At 44.4% G+C, this 24,157-nt stretch overlaps 2 protein-coding genes across 2 annotated transcripts; one reads left to right on the top strand and one right to left on the bottom strand.

Annotated features, from left to right (window-relative positions):
• Nucleotides 1–365: 365 nt before the first annotated feature.
• LOC134099681 (uncharacterized) lies at nucleotides 366–11,378 on the top strand. The gene is made up of 19 exons (XM_062552651.1): nucleotides 366–405; nucleotides 535–650; nucleotides 935–1,081; nucleotides 1,284–1,397; nucleotides 1,789–1,917; nucleotides 2,498–2,656; nucleotides 3,298–3,459; nucleotides 3,955–4,117; nucleotides 4,423–4,610; nucleotides 4,721–4,813; nucleotides 5,071–5,275; nucleotides 5,807–5,997; nucleotides 7,546–7,643; nucleotides 8,331–8,515; nucleotides 8,800–9,002; nucleotides 9,193–9,355; nucleotides 9,735–9,844; nucleotides 10,319–10,447; nucleotides 10,952–11,378. The coding sequence occupies exons 1-19, from the start codon at nucleotides 366–368 to the stop codon at nucleotides 11,102–11,104; spliced, it is 2,748 nt and encodes a 915-aa protein (XP_062408635.1). The 3' UTR covers nucleotides 11,105–11,378.
• A 3,005-nt stretch (nucleotides 11,379–14,383) lies between these two features.
• Nucleotides 14,384–23,071, bottom strand: asip2b (agouti signaling protein, nonagouti homolog (mouse) 2b). Its single transcript, XM_062552638.1, has 3 exons — nucleotides 23,017–23,071; nucleotides 18,314–18,351; nucleotides 14,384–14,629 (listed from the first exon to the last, which is right to left on the bottom strand). The coding sequence occupies exons 1-3, from the start codon at nucleotides 23,069–23,071 to the stop codon at nucleotides 14,384–14,386; spliced, it is 339 nt and encodes a 112-aa protein (XP_062408622.1).
• Between the last annotated feature and the right edge of the window lie 1,086 nt (nucleotides 23,072–24,157).

Genomic DNA, 24,157 nt, shown 5'->3' with positions numbered 1-24,157 from the left:
ACATTGGGGATTTGTGAATGTCCACTAGACCGATGCCATGTTTCCCCCTATTAGCCTGTTGTCTTACTGTCATCCTTGTGTGCAGTGAAGATCAAGCATATTCTTTGTGTATGACATATTTCTAATCTCTCATTCTTGTGCTTTAGCCATAAGTTAGCATTAAGTGAGTGCATTCTTGTCTTTTCGCCATATTTGGAAGTCAAACCATGCATGACTGTCGATCCTCTACCTCAGTTTAATTTTTCTAAACTTAATTTAATGCTTTTTACCAGCTGATGTTTGTGCCCCGGACAGCTACAGTAAGCACCCTGTATGAGAGGGGGAACTGTACCCATGTGCTTCAGCACCAAGCAGACTGGGCGGGTATGGACCCGACACCCTCCAGCTCAACCACTGCCCACCCAGGTACGCTGTCACGCCCAATCAGATCTGATCATTTGACATGAAGCAGGTTGAATATAATGCTTAAGAACATACGTAAACATTTAGCATTATTGTCTTTGTGTCATACAGTATGTGTCTTTGTCCCCATAGCCCAGGGGCTGTCCCCTCCACGCGGCTGGGGCCTGGACGTGAGGCTGAAGAGCGCCCCTCAGAGGAGGTCAGCAGACCTGCTGCTTGGCTGGACAGCTCAGGGCAAACAGGACAAAGTGAGTGTCACTATACTCACTAGTGCTGGTACAGGTTCTTAGTTTGTTGGGTCCGGTGTTTGCTTGTCTTCAAATGTGTGTGTGTATGTGGTGTGTGTGTGTGTGTGTGTGTGTGTGTGTGTGTGTGTGTGTGTGTGTGTGTGTGTGTGTGTGTGTGTGTGTGTGTGTGTGTGTGTGTGTGTGTGTCTGAATGTGCAGCTGCTGGTGGTACAGTAGTATGTGCCTGGCCTGTTATATGAGCAGTGGATGTTTGTCCAGTGAGGTGAGTGTGTCTGTGTGACCAGGTCCAGGCTGCGGGCTCCTGGGTGAGGGAGGGAGCTCAGTCCCTGGGCTCGCTGGAGCTGAGGCAGCCCTTCACCCCTACACTGTCCCACCTCTACCTGCACACACACTCACAAGAGCCTGGGAACGAGCCGCACAGCACCTATCAGGTACACACACACACACACACACACACACACACACACACACACACACACACACACAAACAAACTGTCTCTGCTCTCCTTTTTTCTTTTTGCCAATCTCTTATTTTTTCTACAGCTTATTTCCATTTTCACATCTGTCTTTCCTGTTCTGTCCTCAGTCTCTTTCTGCATCCAGTACTCATGTGTCATGTAATTACTGCATTAGGCCATGTTCTCCTGGGACAGAGGAAGGCCTGTGAATGTTTCCATAACAATGAGCCAACACTCCCTGGAGTCCTCCAGCCGGGGCCAAGCATGTTTTTTCTTCATACCTGGACAGGTGACAACAAAAACACCAACATGTCTGCGATGGCACAGATTAATATCAGTAGAGGCTTCTGACATAACCACATATTTTGGAAAGAATTGGACTAGATTATGAAATGGCATTTGTTGTCACAGCTGCACAAGTAATCTATAGCCTACCATAGATTTGATTGATTGATTTATAGATTGATTTTATTGATAGACCCTGATGACCTCTTTGACAAAAGTCTTGTATACTATGTATGATTCCGTTTTAAAATCATTTTTACAAAAAGATTGAGATTAAATTGATGCCTTGTGATCTGATGGACGTTGGAGATCCTGTTCATTCAGATTTTCAGAACACCGTCAGGGGTTCACAGGTGTGTTGCCTGTGCTGAGTCAGCTTCCGTGTGTCGTCTCAGTTGCAGGCGGAGCGCCACCTGGTGAAGATGCAGGGCTGCGTGTCGGCAGCGCGGGAGGGCCAGTCGTACACCCAAAACTCTGAACTCCTGTGGAGTGACAAGAGGATTACACAGAGCATGAAATACCAGGTATCATGAGGGTCTTAAGCGATGCTGTGTCATCATCCCAGAACACCAGGAACACACCAAACGATTTACGAGGACACGCAGCCATATGTTGTGCTTGAAATTTGAGTAGCGTCAGCAAGTAGAGCCTGGCTGTCAGCATGGTGTTCATCATCGTGAGGATGGGTTGGCACTGTGTCCATTAGCATGACTCATGACTCATGACTCAGCCAGTGATGATTTATTTAGTTTGGAACTCAACTCACCACAGGGGAACGTGCATTACTCTTTAATGTACGTCTGTCTTTAATTCAGCTGTTCACGCTGTGCTGATTCGTCAAGTCAAACTCCTGTGGAGATTTGCACTTGATGCATGACGTGACTTCGATTCTGATTATTTATCGATTATATGAAGTGACTCTGCTACTGAATAATAGTTGATTATTCTGTTAATCGATTGTATGTGAAGTGGCTCTGCTACTGATAAACGGTAGATTATTCTCTTAATCGATTATGAAGTGTCGATTCTACTGATTAAAAGTCGATTATCCTGTTAATCGTACTTGTTTTCCTCCTGTCCTGTATGTGTGTGCATGTGATCCAGATTAGGCCAAAGGCCATGCACTCTCTGCAGGTGGAGGTGGGAGCTGAGAACGTCTCGCCGCCGCCCTGCCCCACCCACCACCTCCAGGCTCAGATCCGCACCAACTGCCGCGACACTCTGGAGCACCACCTGCTGCTAGGGCTCTGTCCTCCCCGCCCTGTGAGTCTCAGAGGACCGTGACAAAGACTGTCTAGTTACTAAGATGAATCATAAAGGGTTTTTTTCAATGGAACGAAATGGCACCACTTCCTGCCTCCTAAAGGGGCGTGATCAGTGACGAAATAATCAGTGTAGAACGGTGTAGAAGCAGCAGAAGCAGTGTGCCGTTGAGAGACTGACAGACTGTCCGCCTACACTCTAGGGAAAAAATGTGCTAGTTAGAACCAAAAATGGTTCTATTCCATGCTTCATATATGGCACAACTAAATGGTTCTTTAAACCATTTTGAAGGCTTCAGCAAAGGAACCCCTAAGGGTTCTTTAAAGCTTGCATGGTTCTATATAGCACCCCAAGAACCTTTTTTTTAAGAGTGTACGCAACTCTCTCCAAACCTCTGAGACTGCGCTGCTCTTACCAGGGTGACTTCCTGGCTCAAGCATGTCAGTAAAGGGAGTGGCCTAGTAGTGGAGGGTCATCAGCTGGTGAGATTGTTCAGCAATGATGGCTCCACGATGCCAGTGACTGCTTCTCAGGGAGAGCTGAACAAGCGTTAGAAACAAACGTATTCTCAACATGAATCACTTTTAATGAATCGTGCCATATGAAATGTGTGATGCAGTGTGGTTCCTGCTGCCCTGCAGGCCCTGTCCTGGTCGGGGAGCCACCGTCTCAACCGGGGGAAGGAGGTGTTCTACAGCCAGACGAGGCTGGCGGTGTCTGGACAGCCCCAGCTCAGCAGCATCACCCTGGCCCTCACCAACACCTCCACCACCCAGCGCACCAACTTCTCCATGCTCACCCAGGTACAGTAAGGCCTCCAAACCCACCCAGGTGCAGTAAGGCCTCCAAACCCACCCAGGTGCAGTAAGGCCTCCAAACCCACCCAGGTGCAGTAAGGGCTCCAAACCCACCCAGGTACAGTAAGGGCTCCAAACCCACCCAGGTACAGTAAGGGCTCCCCACCCAGGTACAGTAAGGGCTCCCCACCCAGGTACAGTAAGGGCTCCCCACCTAGGTACAGTAAGGGCTCCCCACCCAGTCATGCAAGTATTCCAGGCCAACATGTCTGTGCGTCTGTGTCCACCATCATGTGTAGTAAACAAGGTGAGTTATGTGTAATACCAAAAAATACTAAAACAAACTGGCTGGATTTCACCTAGATTTTATGATGTACTTGACATATACATTGGCCTTATCTTATTATATGAATCACTGGAACTTTTAATAGCTTTTAATATAGATCATGTGTGTGTGTGTGTGTGTGTGTGTGTGTGTGTGTGTGTGTGTGTATATTGCAGTGGCAGATGGGTAACTGGAGTGTGGAGGCGGGGGGCTGCGCTGTGTCTTCTGGACGAGGTCCAGGGCTGCGTCTGCAGGCCAGACTGGACGGCACTGAGCGTGTCTGGGTTCACGCCGGGGTGGAGAAACACTGTCTGAGGGCTGGACTGGGCTATGAGGACGGTATGGGTTCAGCTGACCCTAGTTATGTAACACTGTCCAATACTGTACACCACACACAATAGCTTTGTGCATTACAGAGTGTATTACAGTGGCCACTGTGCTGACAGTGCAGGTCAAGGAAACGTATGCCGACGCCTCTATCCAAAGCAAGTGTAGTTTGTGTACCTGTTGTTCCGGGCGATCACAATCAAATGCGTGTGTACACACTATGGTATACAGTGTGGAAAACTTGGTATATTGCTATTTTTGGGGATTTTTTTTTGGTCATATCATGTGTTGACATATCTGCTTGTCTCTGCGTCAAGGACCGCACTCGCTCGATGATGTCACAATGGGACTGTGTCTGGAGGGGCGGTACCACGCCACACTGGAGGCTCTGAGACACCTGGGCGGAGTCAAGAGGGAAACACTGGCCCTAGTCTCGTTAAGCGCAGCCAATCAGAGCCTTGCTTTCAGCGCTAGAGGCTGTGCAGAGTGCCTGGCGGATCTGGAGGTAGGAATTTTGGCACCTCAAACCAGAGCCTCCTCGCAACGTTCCCTGCTGTGACCAAGCATCACAGTGGATTTGTTAGTTTTTATTCTGGTGTTGTGCTGTCCTCACAGACGCGATATCTCCGCCTTGGCTCTCGCGTACGGAACAAGCTGCTGGACAGAGTGCAGAGGATGCAGCATCACCTCGTGGATTTCAGAAAAAAAGTATATAAACCTCATTTTAGACTTTTGAAGTGAATTTTTTAACATGAATGTACGGTACTTTGTTGAAGAACATAAACGTACATCATGCAATAAAGCAAAATTTTGAATGGAAAAAGTCAGAAAATATTTGAATGCAGTTACCATGCATAACTATGACCCCTTTCAGATACAATAATGAGGAAAAACATATATGGTCAACCTGTCTGTGCTAAAGCTACAATACGCTGGCAAAGTGATACTCATTTGATCCCTCTCAGTCTGCGGACAGCCCGTTCCTGCAGGAGCTGAGTGCAGGTCCACTGCGTCTGGTCCAGAGGGCTGAGGTCCTGCTGCATCAGAGGGCGGGGTTGACCTGGGCGACCTGGAGGTCAGGCTGGCTGCGGCGTGGACTGACGGAGACCCTGCCCCGCACGCTGCTGCTGCTGCATCACACCGCACAACTCGCCCAGCAGGAGCTGCACAGTCAGTTCACACACACACACACACACACACACACACACACACACACACACACACACACTATACTGTATAATGGGCCCTAATTTTGAAGACGGGCAAAGTTCAAGCCTAAAGCCCACTAGCAGCGTCTGATGCACATTAAGTGATGCCAAAGTTTAGAACGCCATTATTTTTAATGGAGCAAAGCCCACCGATGGTGTCAGACACGCTTTTACAACGTTTAGAAAATTATTCCATCTCTTGAGTGTCAAATTCATAGACGCAAATGTTGCCGTCAAACATCCTGAACTCAAACATCTCAAACATCAGCTCTGTTCTCCCACACACCATACAATAGCTTTAGTTAAAGCATGAGACACCTGATTCTTCACCCATCATTTAAAAGAATGCCCAATTTCTCTCACACAGACACACATACTCTCTCTTTTCTCTCTCTCATCATCAAGTTGAATCACTGAATGACTGTACTGTACATGCTTACTAGACAGACATCTCATGTCACCCTCCCCTAACCTCTGCTTGTCCGCCCCACAGAGCCTCTGGCCACCCTGGCCGGCGCTTACCACGACGTGACGGGCCAGCGACTGGAGGCGCTCTGGCGAGAGGCCGTGGCCCTGTGGGGGCAGAGGCTCGTGGCGCTGTTGCCCGCGGTGCTCGAGGACCCCCAGCTACTGCGAGGGCCGGCCCAGGCCGCGCTGCACTCCCTCACCGCCGCCCTGGACATGGTGAGGAGATCCGTTGCTCGGGGGGGATCTCTTTAACTAGAGCAGAAACGTTGATGCCAGTGTTTATCTGGGCTAGATCCAGCCAGACTACCTTAGAGGTTTTGGGGTGTCAGGAAAGGACACAATCTGTTGTTTGTTTTTTATTTGTTTCCATTCCATTGAGTGTATTTTTCTGTTCCAACATTCAGAAATCTTATTTAGACATTATTGAATCAATCAGAGCAGAGGTTTACCTCACTGTTATTACCTAAGGCATTAGGTAACATGAATTCACCATGAAACTAATATTATATTTAAACAAACTTAAAACGGAGCCCTGGAGTTTGGCAGTGATGTGATGTCTTCATGTCATAAAGGTTTTTCTCCCACTCAGGCCAATTAAATGTCTTGGCAATATGAGAAGTTTGGGGAAAGCTATGTCAATGCAAGGACTCTATCTGGAAATAAATCAACATCCCTTTATGGTAAGAATGAGACATTCTGCCATTCTAAATCATAAGCAGACAGTTGAGTAGGCTATAGCCAAAATAGCCTAGCGTACATATGCAATATTGGCTGCAAATAACCTACCATTAATAACATGTCCTGGTAGGGTGCCCGAAACAGTAGGTAGCCTCCATAGGATATTTCATTTTATCATATTGTGATGTATGTCATATGTCATTAATGTGATTTGCTGAATTGATATTTGGAGTTCAGAGAGGGATCACTTCATTACCATGCTATCTCATACGATTTTTTAAAGCTGCCATATTTGCCCATATAAGGAGATCCGGGTGTTAATTAAAGCTAACTACCTAGTAAGTTGCATTGCAAATTAGTTCTGGGGTAGCAAAAAGTAGTCTGGCTTAACATACCGAAGACCACAACATCCACTCAAAGGCAGAGGACAAAAGTGTGTAGAGCAAAATAGATTTCCGATTTCTTCGTCCCCCCAAAATCCCCACGTTATTTTCCTATAGGAAAAATCTCAAGATACCGGATCTCCTTATAAGGGCAAAGATGGGGGCTTTTTTGTAGGCGGACTTCAGAAATCTATTCCTGCGTTTTAATCATCAGCCCATCAAGGTGGTCACTTCCGTCAAGCTCGTGCATAAGTAATGACGTCAACCATAGCAATGGAGCTCTTCTCTTATTTTAGAAGTTGTCCTCATTCCTTACTATGAGTAGTTCTGAGCTAGCCTCGTTGACACCAGACCCTTCTCAGTTGAGAGTGGGTCTGGAAAAGGTTCATTGACTCTCGACTTCCAGCAGGGACATAACCAACAGTTGGTACATTAAACTCTTACCAAATCATTTAGAAAATTTAACAATCTTGTAAACAAAGGTTTGTTTTAAAGTTTCTGAAGTTCTGAAGAAATACGCTTCCATGTCAGATTAGCGATTGTATTTGCATTAAGAGAAAATGCTTCGTGAATATGGCCCCAGACACGCAATATTGAGATTTCCAAGGCTGTAATCTTGTCAGACGGATTGCTCAACACTGCTATTGGTCTGCTTTAGCCAAACTTTTCATTAATGGAATCCAACCTGCTCACTGCATTGCAGACGTGTCACCAAGCGGTGCAGTGGGCAGAGGCCAGGTTGGCAGCCGCACTGATCGGGGCCAAGAGGCAGATGGCGTCGGTGTACCAGCTCTCTCACAGGTATGACTCATGTACTGTAACATCAGATGGGACGATTCAGTTACCTCAAGCCCCATTCACACCTTCCATTAGTATGTGATCTCTACCAGGATATCAATGTCTGGGAAGTGATCGAACCTAATCCATGCATTCACACCTTGCATGTGTATGGGATCTGAAAGGAGATATCAATATCCAGATAACAAACATCTGACCTCACCTGGGCAACTCACCTGAGCAGGGATCAGTATGCTTGCTTGTTCTCTTTTCTCCGGTCTATACTGTCCATATACCTTCCCCAGATCCTGTGAGGAAGAGGGCCAGACCACCCGCGGAGGTGGTTTGGCTCGCACACTCGTACATTCCCCTCACAGTGCGACACCTGGCATGTGCTTGCGTTCTTCCCTATCCGCAGGCTGCGAGACTGAAATATGGTCTCTGTTCCAATTGCATCTCTCTCTCGGCGGGAAGACATTATTGCATGCATGACTGCTGTTTTCCACGCTGTAACTCACGCTATTGTAAAGGCATGAGCAAGGGAACATGATCAACTTTGGGCAAGAAAAGAGAACGGTCTCATGGTCTTCACCCTTCACCATTAACATCAGTCAAAGTCACGGGACTGAAAAGTAAGCCCCTGACAATTACAGTGCCTGAGGCACGATGATGAGTGTGACTGGGCTGTTGTGCTGTGCTCGTCTCGCGCAGTGACTACGAGGTGCGCCTGCGTCTGCTGCTGCCGGGCGGCTCGTGGCGGCGGCTGGGCCAGGCCGGCGTGGCGGAGGTGCTGCTGGAGGAGCTGCTGGTGCGGCCCCTGCTGGCGCTCAGCTCCCTGGACCCCGCCGCCGAGTTCTACCACCTGAAGAGGAGGCTCATGGACGGCCCCTTCAACCGTGAGTGACGCCGACGGCACACCGACGGCAAAGCTCGTTTGTGAGCCATACAAAACAGGAAAACTTGAGAATGAAAGAACGTTATGCATTGTGCTTTCTTTAGTTTTAGTTTAGTCTTTAGTCTTGTATAGGGTTTTGACACATGCTAGCAAGTGAATACTCATCAGTAATGCACTAATAGTGCACTATTTGGATCTGACTGTGCATGCTCTATCAGTTTGCAGACTCAGGCCAGCATGCCAGATTGCTTGCTTGCTAATACCAACTTTTCTCCCCATTGCCAGACCAAGCTATTCTGGTAGGAGACGAGTATGCGGTATCGTTTGATGGGCATCTCTATGAAGTGCCTGCTTCCTGTGGCCTCCTGTTGGCCGTGGATGCCAGCGGAGACTCGTTTAGTGTGCTGCTCAGTCCCGGAGCGCAGTCACAGCGCCCCCTACAGGTGAAGATGGGGAACACCAGTGTGGCCATTCATCCCAGTGGAGAGGTACACAGCACCCCACCTCCACCTCCTATCTAGACACACTGGAATTACATGATAACGCTAGAGCTAAACGGTGTTCTATAGGATTAGATGCATGACAAAAGCATGACAGTAGCAAGATGTATTTGTCGATGACGACAAAATGGTATTCATGTCAGACATAGGAGAATATGGAACTGTGGATCTTTTGCAGGTGCAGTTGGACTGTCGTGTAACTCAACCTCCCTATAAGCACAATGGAGTCGTTATCCAGAGAGACATTAATCTTATCAAGGTGGCCGATGAGAGAGGACTGGAGGTGTCATGTGAACCATTACAGGGTGTATGCACTGTGACCCTGGACGGGTGGTTGCATGGTAAGATGGCTGGCTTTATCCCCATCTCTTTGGTTGGTTATTTAATTACGCCGAGCAATTATGTAATCTTGAGTTAGAAAGATAGCCATGTGCAATCCCATGTACCCTAGGTTTAGTGGTTGCCACAAAGTGGTTCCTGGTTCTTTTTAAGAGCTTGCGTGTTTTTGCTAAATGTAGAATTTCAAACCAGCCACACAGTCTGTCCTGTCACTTTTACTCTCTACTGTAAAATTTTGCGAAGCATTTAATCAGTGTACCCTAGTATGAGAATACAGGAATTTTTGTTTTTCTATATCAGTGTTCCTACACATGAAACTCAAGAGTATATCAATATCATGTAGACTACTGGCCTGGCGCATGAATGTCTTCTGTCCCCCAGGTGTGTCCGTCGGGCTACTGGGAACCAATGACAACGAAGCCGCTAATGACCTTATCCGTCCAGATGGCTCCCAGGCTGCAGACTCGGCCGAGTTCTCCCAAAGCTGGCAGGTGCAGAGGAACGCATATTTCATGGCACCCTCATTTACCGCCTCTGCTGCATGCCAGTGACCAGAAGTGCACCCGCAGAGAAAATGCTGCTATCACAGGCCCCTTTGTGAATCTCTGTAGGGTTCTTCTAAAGCAGTGTTTAGAACATGTGGAATATGGAACCTTTTAAAAAAACATACATATCTAAATAAACGTGTCTGGTCTATGAGAAGAAGCCAGATTACCCTTCTATTTATTATTCATCTGCACTTGCATATGTTCTCTGAGGGATAACATAGCAGAGATCAGTGTTTCTTGTTGTTTTGTGTGAAATAACACAAAAGTCCATCGTCGTTTATTGATAACGTGAAGCCAGAGTGTGCAAAACGTTCTTGTTATTTCAGTTCTTGACCAGTTGTCGGCACCTTGTGATTGTTTTCTTGGTGCGTGTTACTTTTTGATTCCTGTTTCAGCATCTCAGCGTCTGCTTTGCAGGTGGAGCCACAGTGTCTCAACGAGGCGCCAGAGAAGGCGTGGCTCTGCCAAAACATGACCTCTGACCTCTTGGGCTGCGCCGCGCTCTTCTGGAGCCCTGACTCTCCGCTCAGCTCCTGTTTTAGAGTGGTAAGTAGCGCTGCTCGTGCACCATGCATCTCAGCAGAAACACACCATCCTCAACCAGCTCTTCAGTTCAGAGGACCTCCTGCACTGGTGATGGTAGTTGTTCAGCTCGTCAAATAGGTCGCTCCAGACAATGTTACTGGGACAAATGCATCAAAATGTGAATGATTCTACTGTAGTAATAGAGCATTTACCAAGATTTGTTAATTTGTGATTAACTTTCTATTGATTTTCAAAAGGGGAGGGAGAGGGTAAAGGCAAGACAGTTGCAAAGTTTTTACATTTTTTAATAGATATTTTATTACAGCATACTGTAGGACTGACATGATAAGACAGAAATAAGCAGTCCATAGTTGTTTGTGTAGTTGTGGACATAGGGTATACATTGACATATAAATGTATGCACAAATACAGAAATATGATATGCCTAAACATACTGATACCAAGATATTTATCAAGTTCATTCAGTGTGTATTCAAATTAACTAGTTAATGTGTCCTGCCGTAGGTGGATCCACTGCAGTTCCTGACAGTTTGCGAGAGAAGTGTTTGTCACTCGGTGCAGCCCTCCCACAGCGCCTCCTGTAAGCTGGCCATGGCCTATGTCCTCCTGTGTCGGAGAAATTACGTCCCCCTTGAGCCGCCCGCACAGTGTGGATAGAGCCATGACCTCCTCTCACAAACTGGTATAATAAAACTGTTACGCATTTATTGTTGCTTTAGGTCTTGTTTATGGGTCTGCTTCCAGACTATATGTTTGACACAGGTTATGGCGCAGGTTTGAGCTTGGGGAGGGACAAAAGGTCAAGATAGCCCATAACTTTCATTTTCATGTTTTACACAGAAGACTGTTAATTCTTTATGCTTTCTATTTACCTGTTCATTGTGTAGCGGTGTCAACCTGAAGGCCGATTCATGAAAGCAGAATTAAGAAATCCAAAACAAGACAAAAAGCGAAGCTTGAGCTATGTTGTCTGGGCATCCTAGCTCAACACCATACATTATTGGGGGCGTGGGGAGTTATTGTCTGTCAAGGGGCCCCAATTTTCTAGCAGCGCTGCTGATGGAGGCTAGTGAAAAACGACATTTCTGTAGAACAGTGTGAGAAGGCGTGTGAAACCAACTGAAAGTGAATACACTGTACAAATGCACCTGTGTTTACGTAAGAGTTTCTTTACTCAGGCCTTGTTTAGAAAAGAGCATGCCATTGTAAAGGAGCCCATATATGCCAATACATGACTTTAAATGGCCTTCATCACTAATTTTGTTCATAAATATTCCCTCTATTTCCAATCAACCACTGCAGAAATGACATACATTTTGAAATAAAAATTCTAACTCTGTGACAATCTGTCGACTATCTGTGATTTATGTGGAACGATAATAAAGCAATAGGTACATCAACCTAATCAAAAAAATTGGAGGTGTGATAGTGATAGCAATAGAGTGCTGAACAATTAGTTAACAGAATTAACATAGAATGAACTTAGTTGTCTAGCTGTTAGCCTGATCAGGACCAGGCTTGCTGCATAGTGTGCATCCCCATGGTAACTCATGTGCCATTGCTTTTGTGAAATCAAGTCAAGTCTAGATTCATCTAGGGTGAAAAGTTTAATCTGAGGTTATCTAGGTTTTGTGAAATAGCCCTCAGGTTGTGTTTGTTTCACTAGTTCACGGATTGGGATAAATGCGGAGACCAGATTTCCCTCACGGTATCAAAAGAGTATATATACTTATATTTATATATAGGTGCTCTCCAAATACAGTATAAAGACTTGAATGTAGAGGATTGCATTTATTTGTCCATTTTATCATCAGCATAAACATTTGTTTGGCTTCACGTTTAATATAAATGTACCTCACCACTGCAGCTGAGACCACCACCACATATAAGTATTGCATTGTACTAAATGCAATAATACAATGTCATATTGGGAACAGGGATATACATTCATCTATACAGTACAAACTTGCGGAGAGACCTGCATTTTGGGCAGTGAGGGACGTGGAGGAACAGCTTCCAGTCCTCTCCACACAAGCAATCTGTTTCTGATTTCAACAACACACATGGACAATTAGACAATCTTCCTTTGGTCTGTATTCATGACTGTCAAGGACTCTAAATGCTGTAGACATGCACATTGATCACATTTGAGAGTAAGAATAGGCTATGTCAGAACAGATGTGTTGTTTGTCTTTTTCTCTTTCATCTCCTGTGTTTTCCTTTTAGAGTTCTTATGTCATAGATGCCAAATTACACTAAAGTTAAGCAAGTTTACCACAAAATTACTTAACAAATACACATTGTGCTTTCTCTCTCTCCCTCTCACTTTCTTTGCATTCGAGCCCTACTCAGTACATCTGGGAATTTCTAAGAATGTGGTAGGGTACTATATGAGAGGCGTTAACAAAGATTTATTGTGTCAGCTGAAGTTAGCCGGTCTTGACAAGGCATATTGTTTCTCTCCACTTCAAACTCCTAAAAGGGCTCTCTGAAACAATCTGTCAGGCCCTATGAGATGTGGGAACAGGCTGTGCCCAAATACGACCATCAGTCTATATCTATGTTCTGTCAGGCATAGGCCTGCTCCTCATGGCCCCTACTATGACTGATGCCTGCTGCATGAAGGTGAAGAAAGGGAATGCATAACTTCCATAAGCTGAACAAGGTGCTGCCAGTGAAACATAATACTCCCCCGGGATGACTGTAGCAAAGGTACTGTACAACCTCCGTACAACCCTGTTCAGTTAGTGTCTGTCCAAAGCCCTGCATGTCTCTCTTTATCACTTACGCCATACCCTATAGGTCAGATTAACACATGGCAGCCTAAGCCTTTAGATCTGTAAAAAAACAAATGGGTCCTGGGACATGAGGCTTTGTACAGTACATCATAGGTAAACCGTAAGTCCAGGTGCTAAAATGGCCTGTCTGCAGTCCAGACCTGTCAAATTTGGTGCATTGCGGAATGAAAAACATGACTACGGTAAGAATACCCCATACAGTTGAGTAACAGAAATCCTGTATGGGGCAGAAATGGAACAACTTTTTGTTCTCAAAACTGTATAGCAACTGGTCTCCTCACTTCCTTAACACTTACAGAATTTTGTTAAATGAAGAGGGGAAGCAGCACAGTGCTAAACATTCCCCAAGTCAACTCTTTTTGAAACATTTTGCTAGCATCAAATTCAAAATTGACATATTTTCCATGAAATAGTTCAAATGTTAATTTTCAACATTTGATATGTTGTCTATGCCCTTTTAAATATGGGTTTACAAGATTTGCATATTATCACATTCTGTTTTTATTTATATTTTACACAATGTCCCAACTTTTACTGATTTTGGGGTTGTAGGTTGTCCATCAAAATGTTTATTGTACAAAAATAACACGTGGTGCTAGTTAATAACAGTGTATCGGTTGAATGTTGATAATGATCTGAGAGCAATCAGCAGAAACAAATGTATTCCTCGCGTTGAGGACAGTCCAGTGAGTATCATCATGGAAGCTAACTACAGCAAACCAAAGAAAAAAGGTTTGGGCTAATTTGGTCGCTATAGTCAGTCATGCTCAGTGGTTAGCTGCAAAGAAGGCTGACCTGCATACATAGTCACTAAGCAGGACCCATGGATGTACATCAGCCCACCTACCCAGCATTTAAGGAGAAAATATGAAGCCCACCAGTAGCAGTAGATGCTGAATATGAAAAGTTCAATTCAAAATGTAAAATGTCACACAGTATGTGTGAACTGTGCTTCTCATTTTCTATCTATACCATAAATAAATGTCATATAGGTACATTAGAATTACTAATATCTAGAGCACATAATATATGCAAACAACGAATGCATCAGCTCTCTGTGTGTGTCTGTGTGTGTGTGTGTCTGTGTGTGTGTGTGTGTGTGTGTGTGTGTGTGTGTGTGTGAGAGAGATGGAGAGGACTAGGTCTTTTTGGGGCAAAGGTGATTCATTCTCCAGCAGTGGCAGATGGTATTGAATAGGCGGCAGTGGCAGGTGGCGCAGGGGTCACAGCAGGGCGTGTAGGGCGAGCAGGACCCCATCAACCCTGGGCAGCGCCGTACCACGACTGGAGGAACAGGAGGGGTGACGCGGGCAGGAAGAGCGGAGGGGGCTCGGGGGGCTGGGCCTGATCCCGCCCTCGCAGCCACAGTCCTGGATCTGGGTCTCTAGAGTCCAACACACGGCCCAGCTGCCAGTTACTTGGAAGCATTACATGTTACTGATATGGCTGTTCACAAGCTTTGTATGTCTAAATAGTATACAGTGAAATGCTTTCAATTCAATTTGACAGATTACATTTACAATAGACAAATCGACTATATAGTGCCATTTGGTGTAGATATTTGTCATTTACAATATGGAGTCAAATGGTTCAGAATGTTACAGGAGCTGAATCCTGTGTCTCTATGCTAAACTTTAATTGTCACGATAACAATAAAATGAAATGTGAAAAGTAAAAAGAAACTTGCTATGCACCAGCACCTGTAGTCTTTGATGAGGCTCAAATCGGGTTCTGGCGAAAAGTCTTCTAGGTTTCCCTGTTGGTGTAATATTAAAAATGATGTGGGATTTAATAAAATGCTTCCACAAAGGAAGTAATGTAATACCCATTGCTTCGGGGGTCTCAGAGGAGGTCAAAGAAAAGCACAGGAGGATTAAGAAGTCCATGGTATTTCTTGGAGAAATTCCTTGGATGAACCTGTGTGGCATTACTGGCATACTCTATGAAGTTAGATTAAAATGATTCCCCCTATGCTAAATTATGTGGGTTTTGCAGTCCTGAGTTTCCTCTCTGAATACATGATCTATTGGCCACTTAAGACCACATACCAGATTTGACTCCTCTTTAATAGTATACGCGACTTGGCCTTGGAAAGTGCATTGAGAAAGAATGTTGAAGCATAACTTTTACTTTGTAGCCTAGGCTGTATAGCCTATAGCCTACATGTCAATACAACTTTGAACTTTGATCAGGTGTTTTCTCATCCTGACCAAATGCAGATCACTGATAACTAAAAGTGATATATAAAGCACATATGACCTCTCTTGGCAATATGATATTATCTCAGTAGCCTAACTGGTAAATGAAAACCGTTTCATTTCAAACCCATTTAGCCGCTTCATTAAATATTTGATCAATAGCTTACTGATGTTTTGGAGCGAGCGTTAAAATGAAGGATGACTGTCATTGCTCATTAATTGTAATGATGTTATTTGTTCCAAATGAAACGTAAAACTAGTAGCATATTTGGTGGCACATAATTGTCTGAGTGACTCTCATTGCAATAGTGTGGATGTTTTTCACTTACCGAACTGAAATGATCCATCATCGTGGAAGGCATCATTTTCATGCCTTTTACTTTTGTCTTCGCTCCCTTCCACGACCGACTCAATTGTCGACAGAAGAAAAATGTAGATAATGAACTGGACCAGTTGTGCCATGTTTATTGTTGAATAATTCAGTTGTTTTTCTCCTGACGCTGTAATATGTGCTACTAGCTCCTGCAATGACACACTGGAAGCGTTTAATCTCAAAGACGTCTCCTTCTGGATATTTTTCATTTTCTGCGGCTTTAATATCGGAAATAAACTCCACGCCCACTCCCCTAAGCAGTTGTTGTAGCTAATCCATCAAATCAAAGAATACAGAAAAGAAGTTGACAAGTAGATGTTCACATTGTAACTCGCCCACTCGAGATCTGTAAGCGCAAACATTCAGCGCCATATGCCATATATGGGATGGACTATGCTTAAAATCCCAATCATTTAGGCTACATTTACTATAGGCAGAAACTATTTTCAGCAACACATTGAAACATCCACGAGGACTAGTCATAATGTACTCATGGCTTGATATAGATTTGATTATCATCATAATGTTCTTGGAAATTCAGTGTTTGAGTGAATTCCTCTCTATAGCTGAAAGATGAGGTTCGCTTGACGGAGCAGAGTTCACAACCCCCTTTCAAACAATCAGACAAATTATCCCCTGACTTTTCTCATTCTTCAGCCATATGCCCGAACACCCATAGCACAGAGCAGTAGGCTATGCAATTTACTGTTCATTAATGAAAACTACTTTTCTATTCTATGTGATTCGTGCAGGATATTGGCTTAGCTTTACATTGCTGTGGTGGTATTTTGATATAGCCTCTTAACTTTCTTGGTCAATAAATTGGACATAAATTGACATTCTCCTCGATCATTCCCTCATTAAGGTATGGATGTGCACAGGGTCTATGGGAACCTCGGCTGTAAGCAGAGTTGTTGTCTATGCAATTGTATGAATTTTGTTTTCAATAATTTTCATTGTTAACAGGGGCCCTCATTTTGATATTCACCTCAGACAAAGTATGAGCTTTACCTTAAGATGCTTTAAAACTGACCTTGGTACACCTTTGTCCTGAATACAGTGAAAGCATCTGATGATTGATTCTCTTTATTAGCAAATGCTCAGACAATAAACCCCAGGAATCCTTCCTTCTTGACTACACAACCCTAGTGTAATCTGCCTGCAATCTGTTCTCCATCAATTTGCAGAGCAACCAGGGAGAGTGAGAGTGAATGTACAGTGTATGTCCAGCACATTGTGTTTCCTTTAAGTTAGATCTGCCAAAGGGGTTGGGGGTGGTGGGCTAAAATTCTTTCCACATGTAATTGAAAGGAACACTTACAGGACATTAACGTAAACATTGAGTAAGAGTTTTGGGGGATTTTTTTGTAAACATCTTGGCAGAGACTGAGTTGGCTCCGTCAAGTCAAGTGAATATTGATGCCTCCATACAAACACGCATCCAGTATAGCCTACAGCAGCTTTGATTCACTTTAAGCGAGCAAATCCTGGGTCAAACCTGGCACTACTCCCATAGTCTCACGGAGAGATTAGATCTGTTTATTTAATGTACAGAACTGAAACAAATGTGATGTCTAACATTTTCAATGTGTTGCACTTGGACTGAATTGTGGTCCATGCGCTGGCGTTCATAACCAAGCACACTTTCCCACAGATGAGAAACTGTTCACTCTTAGTTTTCAGAGCATACTGTACATACAAACATTTGTCCTATGTTTTGCTCAAAAGTTATTTAGATACCGCTGTTAAATGCATGTAAATGCATATCAATTGAATTCGGTGCAATGGAGATGATGTGATCAACTTTCCTATCTCACACACACACACACACACACACACACACACACACACACACACACACACACACACACACACACACACACACACCGATCACTGTGTAGTCACTAATTTTATGTCTGTCTGTTTTGTCTTTGTTTGCTCATCCACTGAGTGTCAAACTGACATATTCTAATCTTCCCATTAAATCAATTTAAACTGCTTGTATTTCCTGTCAGCTCAAATGGCTGTTGACAGACATTATTACAGCTGTTAAACCAACACATGATTTCATAGTTTTTGAAGGCATAAATCTGTATTTGTCTCAAACATAAAATCTTATATAAGAGCCACTCATCACATCTCCCTGGCAATTTCAAATTCCATAGAATCGTATGTCATTTAAATGCATGCTATAAATTCCCTTCCTGCATCCACACTGGATAGATTTAAATGTGAGCGTGAAGTCGAAGGTGTCAGAACGCACCATGTTAAAATTGTGGACAGACTTAACCCTCCTCTTCCACTGATGATTTGTTGTATTTTTTGTTAACTTTTTTCATTTTAATTTCAAAGGGTATTTCAAGGTCAACTTCATAAACACACTGTAAATAGACCATAATGTTTGTTGTTGTTTTAGAGGGAGGAAGGGTACACACCTAATGAAGTAATGACTATCTATACATACTTTATTTTAAGTGTAACTGAACACAGATTGGACTCTTTTTTGTGAGTAGTGATCTTTGATTTCCGCCCATACTTCATAACCTCAGTAACAATATAGGAAGAAGGCATGAACAAACAAATGACTTGTAAAACAACAACAGTAACAAAATTACTAGGTACATCGATTCACACACATATTACTGTAATATAGTTATACTGGGGCTTCAGAATACCATTCCTGAGTGCATATATTTTCTGGCCAGGAGGGGGCAAGTGTGTGTGTGTGTGTATGTGTGTGTGTGTGTGTGTGTGTGTGTGTGTGTGTGCGTGCGTGCGTGTGTCTGTGCATATACAAAATGCATTGCCACTGTGTAGGTACAATATGTGTGTTTGTCAGTGTGTGCCTTCATGGTTCTGTGTGTGTGTGTGGGCGTGTGTGTAAGTGCAAAAAGTCTGCACTCTAGATGCTGCTCTCAAACTGATTCAGTGCACGGATGCAATCTTGGGTGCATTGGCTGGTGGATTATTCTGTCAAAAAGCTTTCGGCTTTGGCAGACTAACCTGCTTTTGTAGCGCCAGCGTGGTCGGCTGGTGACCCCCTGGGATGAAAGGTTTCTATTCTGTATCAGTCCAATGGGACTACATGTCCACCAAGCTTCTTGATCCCGGGTGTTTCAGTTTCCTGGGAATTGTTGACCAAATATCAGAGAAAGGATCTCAAGAGACATATGCAAGCTGCCTGTCCTCTTGTAGAGTTCCTCATTTGAGACTGTATGAGGCAGATTTTACGGAGGCAGCTGTTATGGAAGACGTCAACCTTTCTCTGCTTTGTTACTCTCCAGCACTCAGAGCCATACAGCAGGACAGCCTTGACATTGCTATTGAGCCTGATCTTGGTTCCAAGGCTGTATTGTTTGGACTTACAGGTGTTGAGCAGTTGGCTGAAAGCACCTCTTGCTTTATTTAGACGGGCCTTTATGTCTTTTTGTGTTCCACTTTCACTGCTTATAATGCTTCCAAGGTATGAAAATTCTCCAACACATTTCCGCACCTCTCCATCGATGGTTATTGGAGGTGCTGTTGGGGTGCCCATTACCTGGGTCTTTTTCTGGTTAATGTACAGACCAGTTTGCTTTGCATAATTGCTTAACTTGTCAGTCTTTTCCTGGATATGGCTATGAGTGGATGACATGATCGCAAGGTCATCTGCAAAGTCAAGGTCTTCCATAAAAGAGAACGGGGTCCATTGGATTCCACAGGGACGGTCTGATGTTGTTTGACCCACCCAGTCGATGGTAATTCAAAACAGAATAGGGGAGAGGATGCAGTCCTGTCTTACTCCAGATTTGACAGGAAATTACTCTGTCAGGGTGTTAGGCCTAAACAAAAAAGTTGGTCAGTTGAGGCCATTTCCAATGTTATTAAAATGTGCCGATTTAGAATGTATTTACCTTTCATTAGGGGCAAATGAGTGAGTTGCTGAGCACGAAGCAGCATCTCGAAGGCGGATGGAGGCCCTGTAGCGTTACTTTGAGCCGCGGAGGGCATAGATTCTGGCTCTGGGGCGCACATATAAGTCAGAGTTGCCAACTTCGGGTGTTTGGCTGTGCCCATAGACTACATAGGCTATAAACATGTGGTAGTTGTTAAAGTTGAATAAAATATAGCAGTATGGGTTTCCCTGTGTCATTTGTAGTGGGTTTGTAGACCAATGGTTACATGCTGCCACTCAGACATGCCACCACTACGACATGCTTCAACTCCCATTTAATACAGTAATAGCTATTTACAGAATCCATATCCACATATTTACAGGCTATCCATATCCATCTATATATTTATCTACCAGGAGCCATAGCCAATGAAAAGTACATGATAAGAATTTGAGTGTGTCACAATTGTTTTGATATTGATAATAAGGCAAGAATCCTGATTTGATTTGGGAGCCTCCACCACACCAGTGAGGATCAAGGATATTACAAGGCATGTAGCCTACTTCCCCCAACACACTCAGTGAAATGGTGGCTTCATATCATATGGTTTTATTTCATTTAGGCTATATGATGTTTATTTCGTTTATAGCATTTAATTTCATTTATGTTTATAATTTGAAATTCATATAAGTTTACTTTATATCCTGCGTAATTACCTAAATGCATAGTAAGTTGACTATTTCATGCTCATTTGTTATTTTGACATTTTACACGATTGTCATATTGACTTAGGCCCTACATTTATCTTTAATGTCATCTTTTCATCGGACCCACAACATCCCCGACTCCGTTACCAGAGAACCAGGGTCCCCATGGTTTGTTATGCCAGAAAAGCGACGCCGACGCCGGCGGGAAAGAAACCAAAAGCTGGGCTTCAGAGCGCGGGTCTCAGTGTCAGACTACGCCACCCACACACAGATCACTGATCCCCAGCCTCTTCCTCTCCAATACCAGGTCCATTGTCCACAAGATCGGCGACCTGGAGCTATCTCTCGCCGCAAATAACTCAACAAGGAACGCAATGGTAGGCCTATCACCGCAACTTGCCTTAACTCTTCGATCCCCGACACAATTGTCGAGCTGACTGACAGAAACTCAACACAGCATGTGGCTCATTCTCCAGTGGGGGTTTTTGGGCTAAAGTTAAGCTTTCTCGCCTCAAGGGCCGCTTTCTTGCTACCTCATCCGTCGTAGCCTATTACCAGGTAATACGGCCCTGTTCCTTAATATTGCATCATAGCAGCTAGTAATTGCTGAATTTGTTCCAAATGTTGGATAGGACTGCCATATGATTTTTCAAAACGTCTTTGTTTCCATTGTGCGCCATGCACATGGCAAACATATAGATATATGCACTATCATTGTTCATGGTTGCGTCCTGTCCCTCAGCTAGTGAGCATGCTGCTGTCAGTGCCTTCAACTTGCTGGTGGAGCTGAACACGGTTGTGTGCATCCAGTTGGGTTCTATCAGCTCCCTCTCTAGATACAGTCGCCTTTCTTCTTCCTTTTTCTTCCCTTCTTTTCCACCTCGGCTGCTTCTCCTTGTCTTGTTTTAGGAGTTCTGCCCTTGTCCTTTCATCTTCACGCTTCTCCATCTCCTGTATGACTTCCTCTAGTCTCTCTCTTTGTTTTTGCATACACTTCAAGAAGTTGACTTTATATTCTTGGCACTTTTCAGTCCCACACTTATTGTTACTTACTTACTTACTTACTTACTTACTTATTCCTTCTATCCATCTCGTAGCCTTGTCCATTGCTTCAATTGCTTTCTTCTCGCTTCCAGTGCTCGAGCACTATTTCGGCCTCTCTTCATGTTGCTGCAACATGCTCTTCCTCCATCATGCTCTGTCGCTCCTGGGACATCCTTCTGTTCCTGGAGTCCAGTGTTCATAAGCTCGATTGGGTTGCTTAGTTTTATCCTCTAGTTCGATGGCTATTTGGACCCAATCATCCATTTGACACATCGGGCCTATGTCCTACTGCCACTTTTAGAGTCATATGTGGCATTGTTCCAGGCATGTCAAAGTCTGCTCCCATGTTCCATCTTTCCACAAACTTTACTTCAGCAGCCACTCCCTCCTTAGATGTCCAGTTGGATGTGTTTCCATCCTCCCATCACTATTTTCCTATCTTTCCTCATTTGGCTTCTGGTCAAACTTTAATGTGCAGTGAAGGGGACATCTTATTTGGTATTCATGCTTATTGTAAATTTCTCGTTCCAGGTCTGGTTCCAACTGACAGATCCAGTATACTTACTGGACATGGTTTTGTGGGGGGCCGTGTATCATCTGACGGGGAGCGTTCAATTTGGAGTCTGAGATTACACGTGTCACCCCCCAGCAGGTTGACAGGTGTGTGTTCCTCTATTAAAGCTGGGATCCTAATTTCCTTGTTTTCTATTCAAATTGATCCTGGGGCTGTCGTTTGAAAAAGCTGTGTTTTTCCTGAAAAACCCACCGTCTTCACAAATGTTCCTGCAGACCTCGGGAGGTGTTGGGTATCCTTTGGGGGAAGTGTACATTGCTCCTGGATCCACTAAACATTTAACCTCTCTGCCCTATATTAGAACCTGCAGCATTGGTTCTGTGTCAGTTCCCCTTTGTCAGGGCGGGGAACTGACCCTTCCCTGGGTTTTCCGGGTCTCGTCAATCGTAGGCTCCCCTATAGGGGGAGACCAGGCCAGACTCAGCCTGCCCCTGTGGTGGGTCACCTGCTTGCCAGACTGGGCTTGGCCTTGTAACGGAGCTTCTCCATATTGAGAGGCCTGACCACTCGGTCGTATTTGCTCTTGTGGTAGTGGTGTTGGCCCCCCTTGGCCGTTAGCCCTAATTGGGCAGTCCCTGCAAATGTGCCCTGCTTCTCTGCACATCCAGCATTGGACACCACTTGGTCCTTGATTTTGTTGATTACGCTGTTGTCCTTTTCCATAGCTTCCTCTTTCGTGCCCAATTCCTCCTCGGCGGGGCTCACCTCTCTGGGACTCTTAGCTGTATCACCCCAGGCTGCTGTTACCACTAGTGTTGTCACAGGCTGCTGTCCCACTGGCATTGACTGTTGCTGTGGGGCAGAAGCCTGTCCAGCCGGCATGGGATGTTTATGGTCCAGGTTGCTTCATGTTCCCCTTGTGCCATATCTTCCTATGGTTTGCTTGTTGGGTAGGTTGCTTGGGTGATGTTTATGGTCCAGATCGCTGCCTGTCCTTAATTCATACACTATTGTTGGAAGCCATATTTGAAGTTTTGAGTATACTAATGTATTTTATAACTTGTGTTGTTCTCCTCCTTCCACTGGATGTCCTGTTTTGATCTCTGTGACTGCATTATTATCTTCTTTGCTGGGTGGTGTTCCTCCTGTGCTTTCTCCTTTTTTTATCTTCAAGCTTGTGGAGGTCTCCCTTCTTTTTATTACTTCCTTCTCTTATTTATGTCAACTCGGATGTACTGTTGATCTTGCCCTGTCTCAGGCTAAACCTCTGGCTCTATGTGCTTTCTAGAGTTTACTTCTCTGTACTTCTCGGAGCTTTGCTCGAATGGTGTGGTATGTGGTTGCTTCCTCTTTAACCCATATTAAGATCAGTCCTGATTTTTTAAATCTGTATTTCCAATGTGGTGCACCCAAGGAGCCCTACTGGAGCTTTGCTGTAACTGTTACAGTAACAACTTGACCCTTTGCTTTTATGTGAGGTTTGCTGCTTACCTTCAGCAATCACCGAAAAGGTTTTCTCGCTCTCCCTCTCTTTCAGCTGTGGCTGTGTATAAAGGGCCTACTAGCCTGTGTGTGTGTAGAGTGTAAGATTCTATCAGCTGTGGCTGTGTATATGATGGGCCTATTTAGTGTGTGTGTGTGTGTGTGTGTGTTTGTGTGAGTGTGTGTGTGTGTGTGTGTGTGTGTGTGTGTGTGTGTGTGTGTGTGAGAGATATTAGGCTGTGTGTGTGTACTAGTTCCTTTTGGAGTCTCCTCCGGGCAACAAGCCAATTTCAGCCTGTGTGTGTGAGAGGTTTCTGAACTCCCCCGTGTCCTCCCCACCTTTGTGCTTAGTGTCTGTGGGCAAAAACTTTTGAACACAATTATTACTCTTTTCGTTGTTTGCAATAACTTTAAATACTTATGGTCTGGCTCATTCACCAATTGCCTGTCTGTGCCTTTTCTGGTCACTTGACTTATTTAATACCACAATTTTATTCTTATATGTATACCTGTCGGAGCCTCTCTGGTCACCCGACTTTATTTGAAACAACACATTTTATTCTCATACAGTATACACACTCCTCAACAATAATGATATGTGAGTAACTTGGATGCAATGAAATTCGTTTTTTAATTATAACTCAGTGTTTAGGGGATTGAGACTCCAAGGGGTTAAATATAGTCTGGCTTATACCCAATTGCCTTGTTTGATATCACCG

Source organism: Sardina pilchardus, chromosome 2 (genome assembly GCF_963854185.1).
Source record: "Sardina pilchardus chromosome 2, fSarPil1.1, whole genome shotgun sequence".
Lineage (NCBI taxonomy): Eukaryota > Metazoa > Chordata > Actinopteri > Clupeiformes > Clupeidae > Sardina > Sardina pilchardus.
This window is presented reverse-complemented; position numbering and strand designations above follow the sequence as displayed.

What these genes read in the sequence shown, in the direction of transcription:
- asip2b (XM_062552638.1), bottom strand. Translation starts at nt 23,071, where the DNA reads ATGCAGTCACAGAGATCAAAACAGGACATCCAGTGGAAGGAGGAGAAC. An exon ending in GAAGGAGGAGAACAACACAA is followed by an intron (nt 18,352 to 23,016) that starts GTTATAAAATAC and finishes GAGGTTATGAAG; the next exon opens with TATGGGCGGAAATCAAAGAT. An exon ending in ATCACTACTCACAAAAAAGA is followed by an intron (nt 14,630 to 18,313) that starts GTCCAATCTGTG and finishes GTTGGACTCTAG; the next exon opens with AGACCCAGATCCAGGACTGT.
- LOC134099681 (XM_062552651.1), top strand. Translation starts at nt 366, where the DNA reads ATGGACCCGACACCCTCCAGCTCAACCACTGCCCACCCAG. An exon ending in AGTGCCTGGCGGATCTGGAG is followed by an intron (nt 4,611 to 4,720) that starts GTAGGAATTTTG and finishes CTGTCCTCACAG; the next exon opens with ACGCGATATCTCCGCCTTGG. An exon ending in CCTGGACGGGTGGTTGCATG is followed by an intron (nt 9,356 to 9,734) that starts GTAAGATGGCTG and finishes TCTGTCCCCCAG; the next exon opens with GTGTGTCCGTCGGGCTACTG.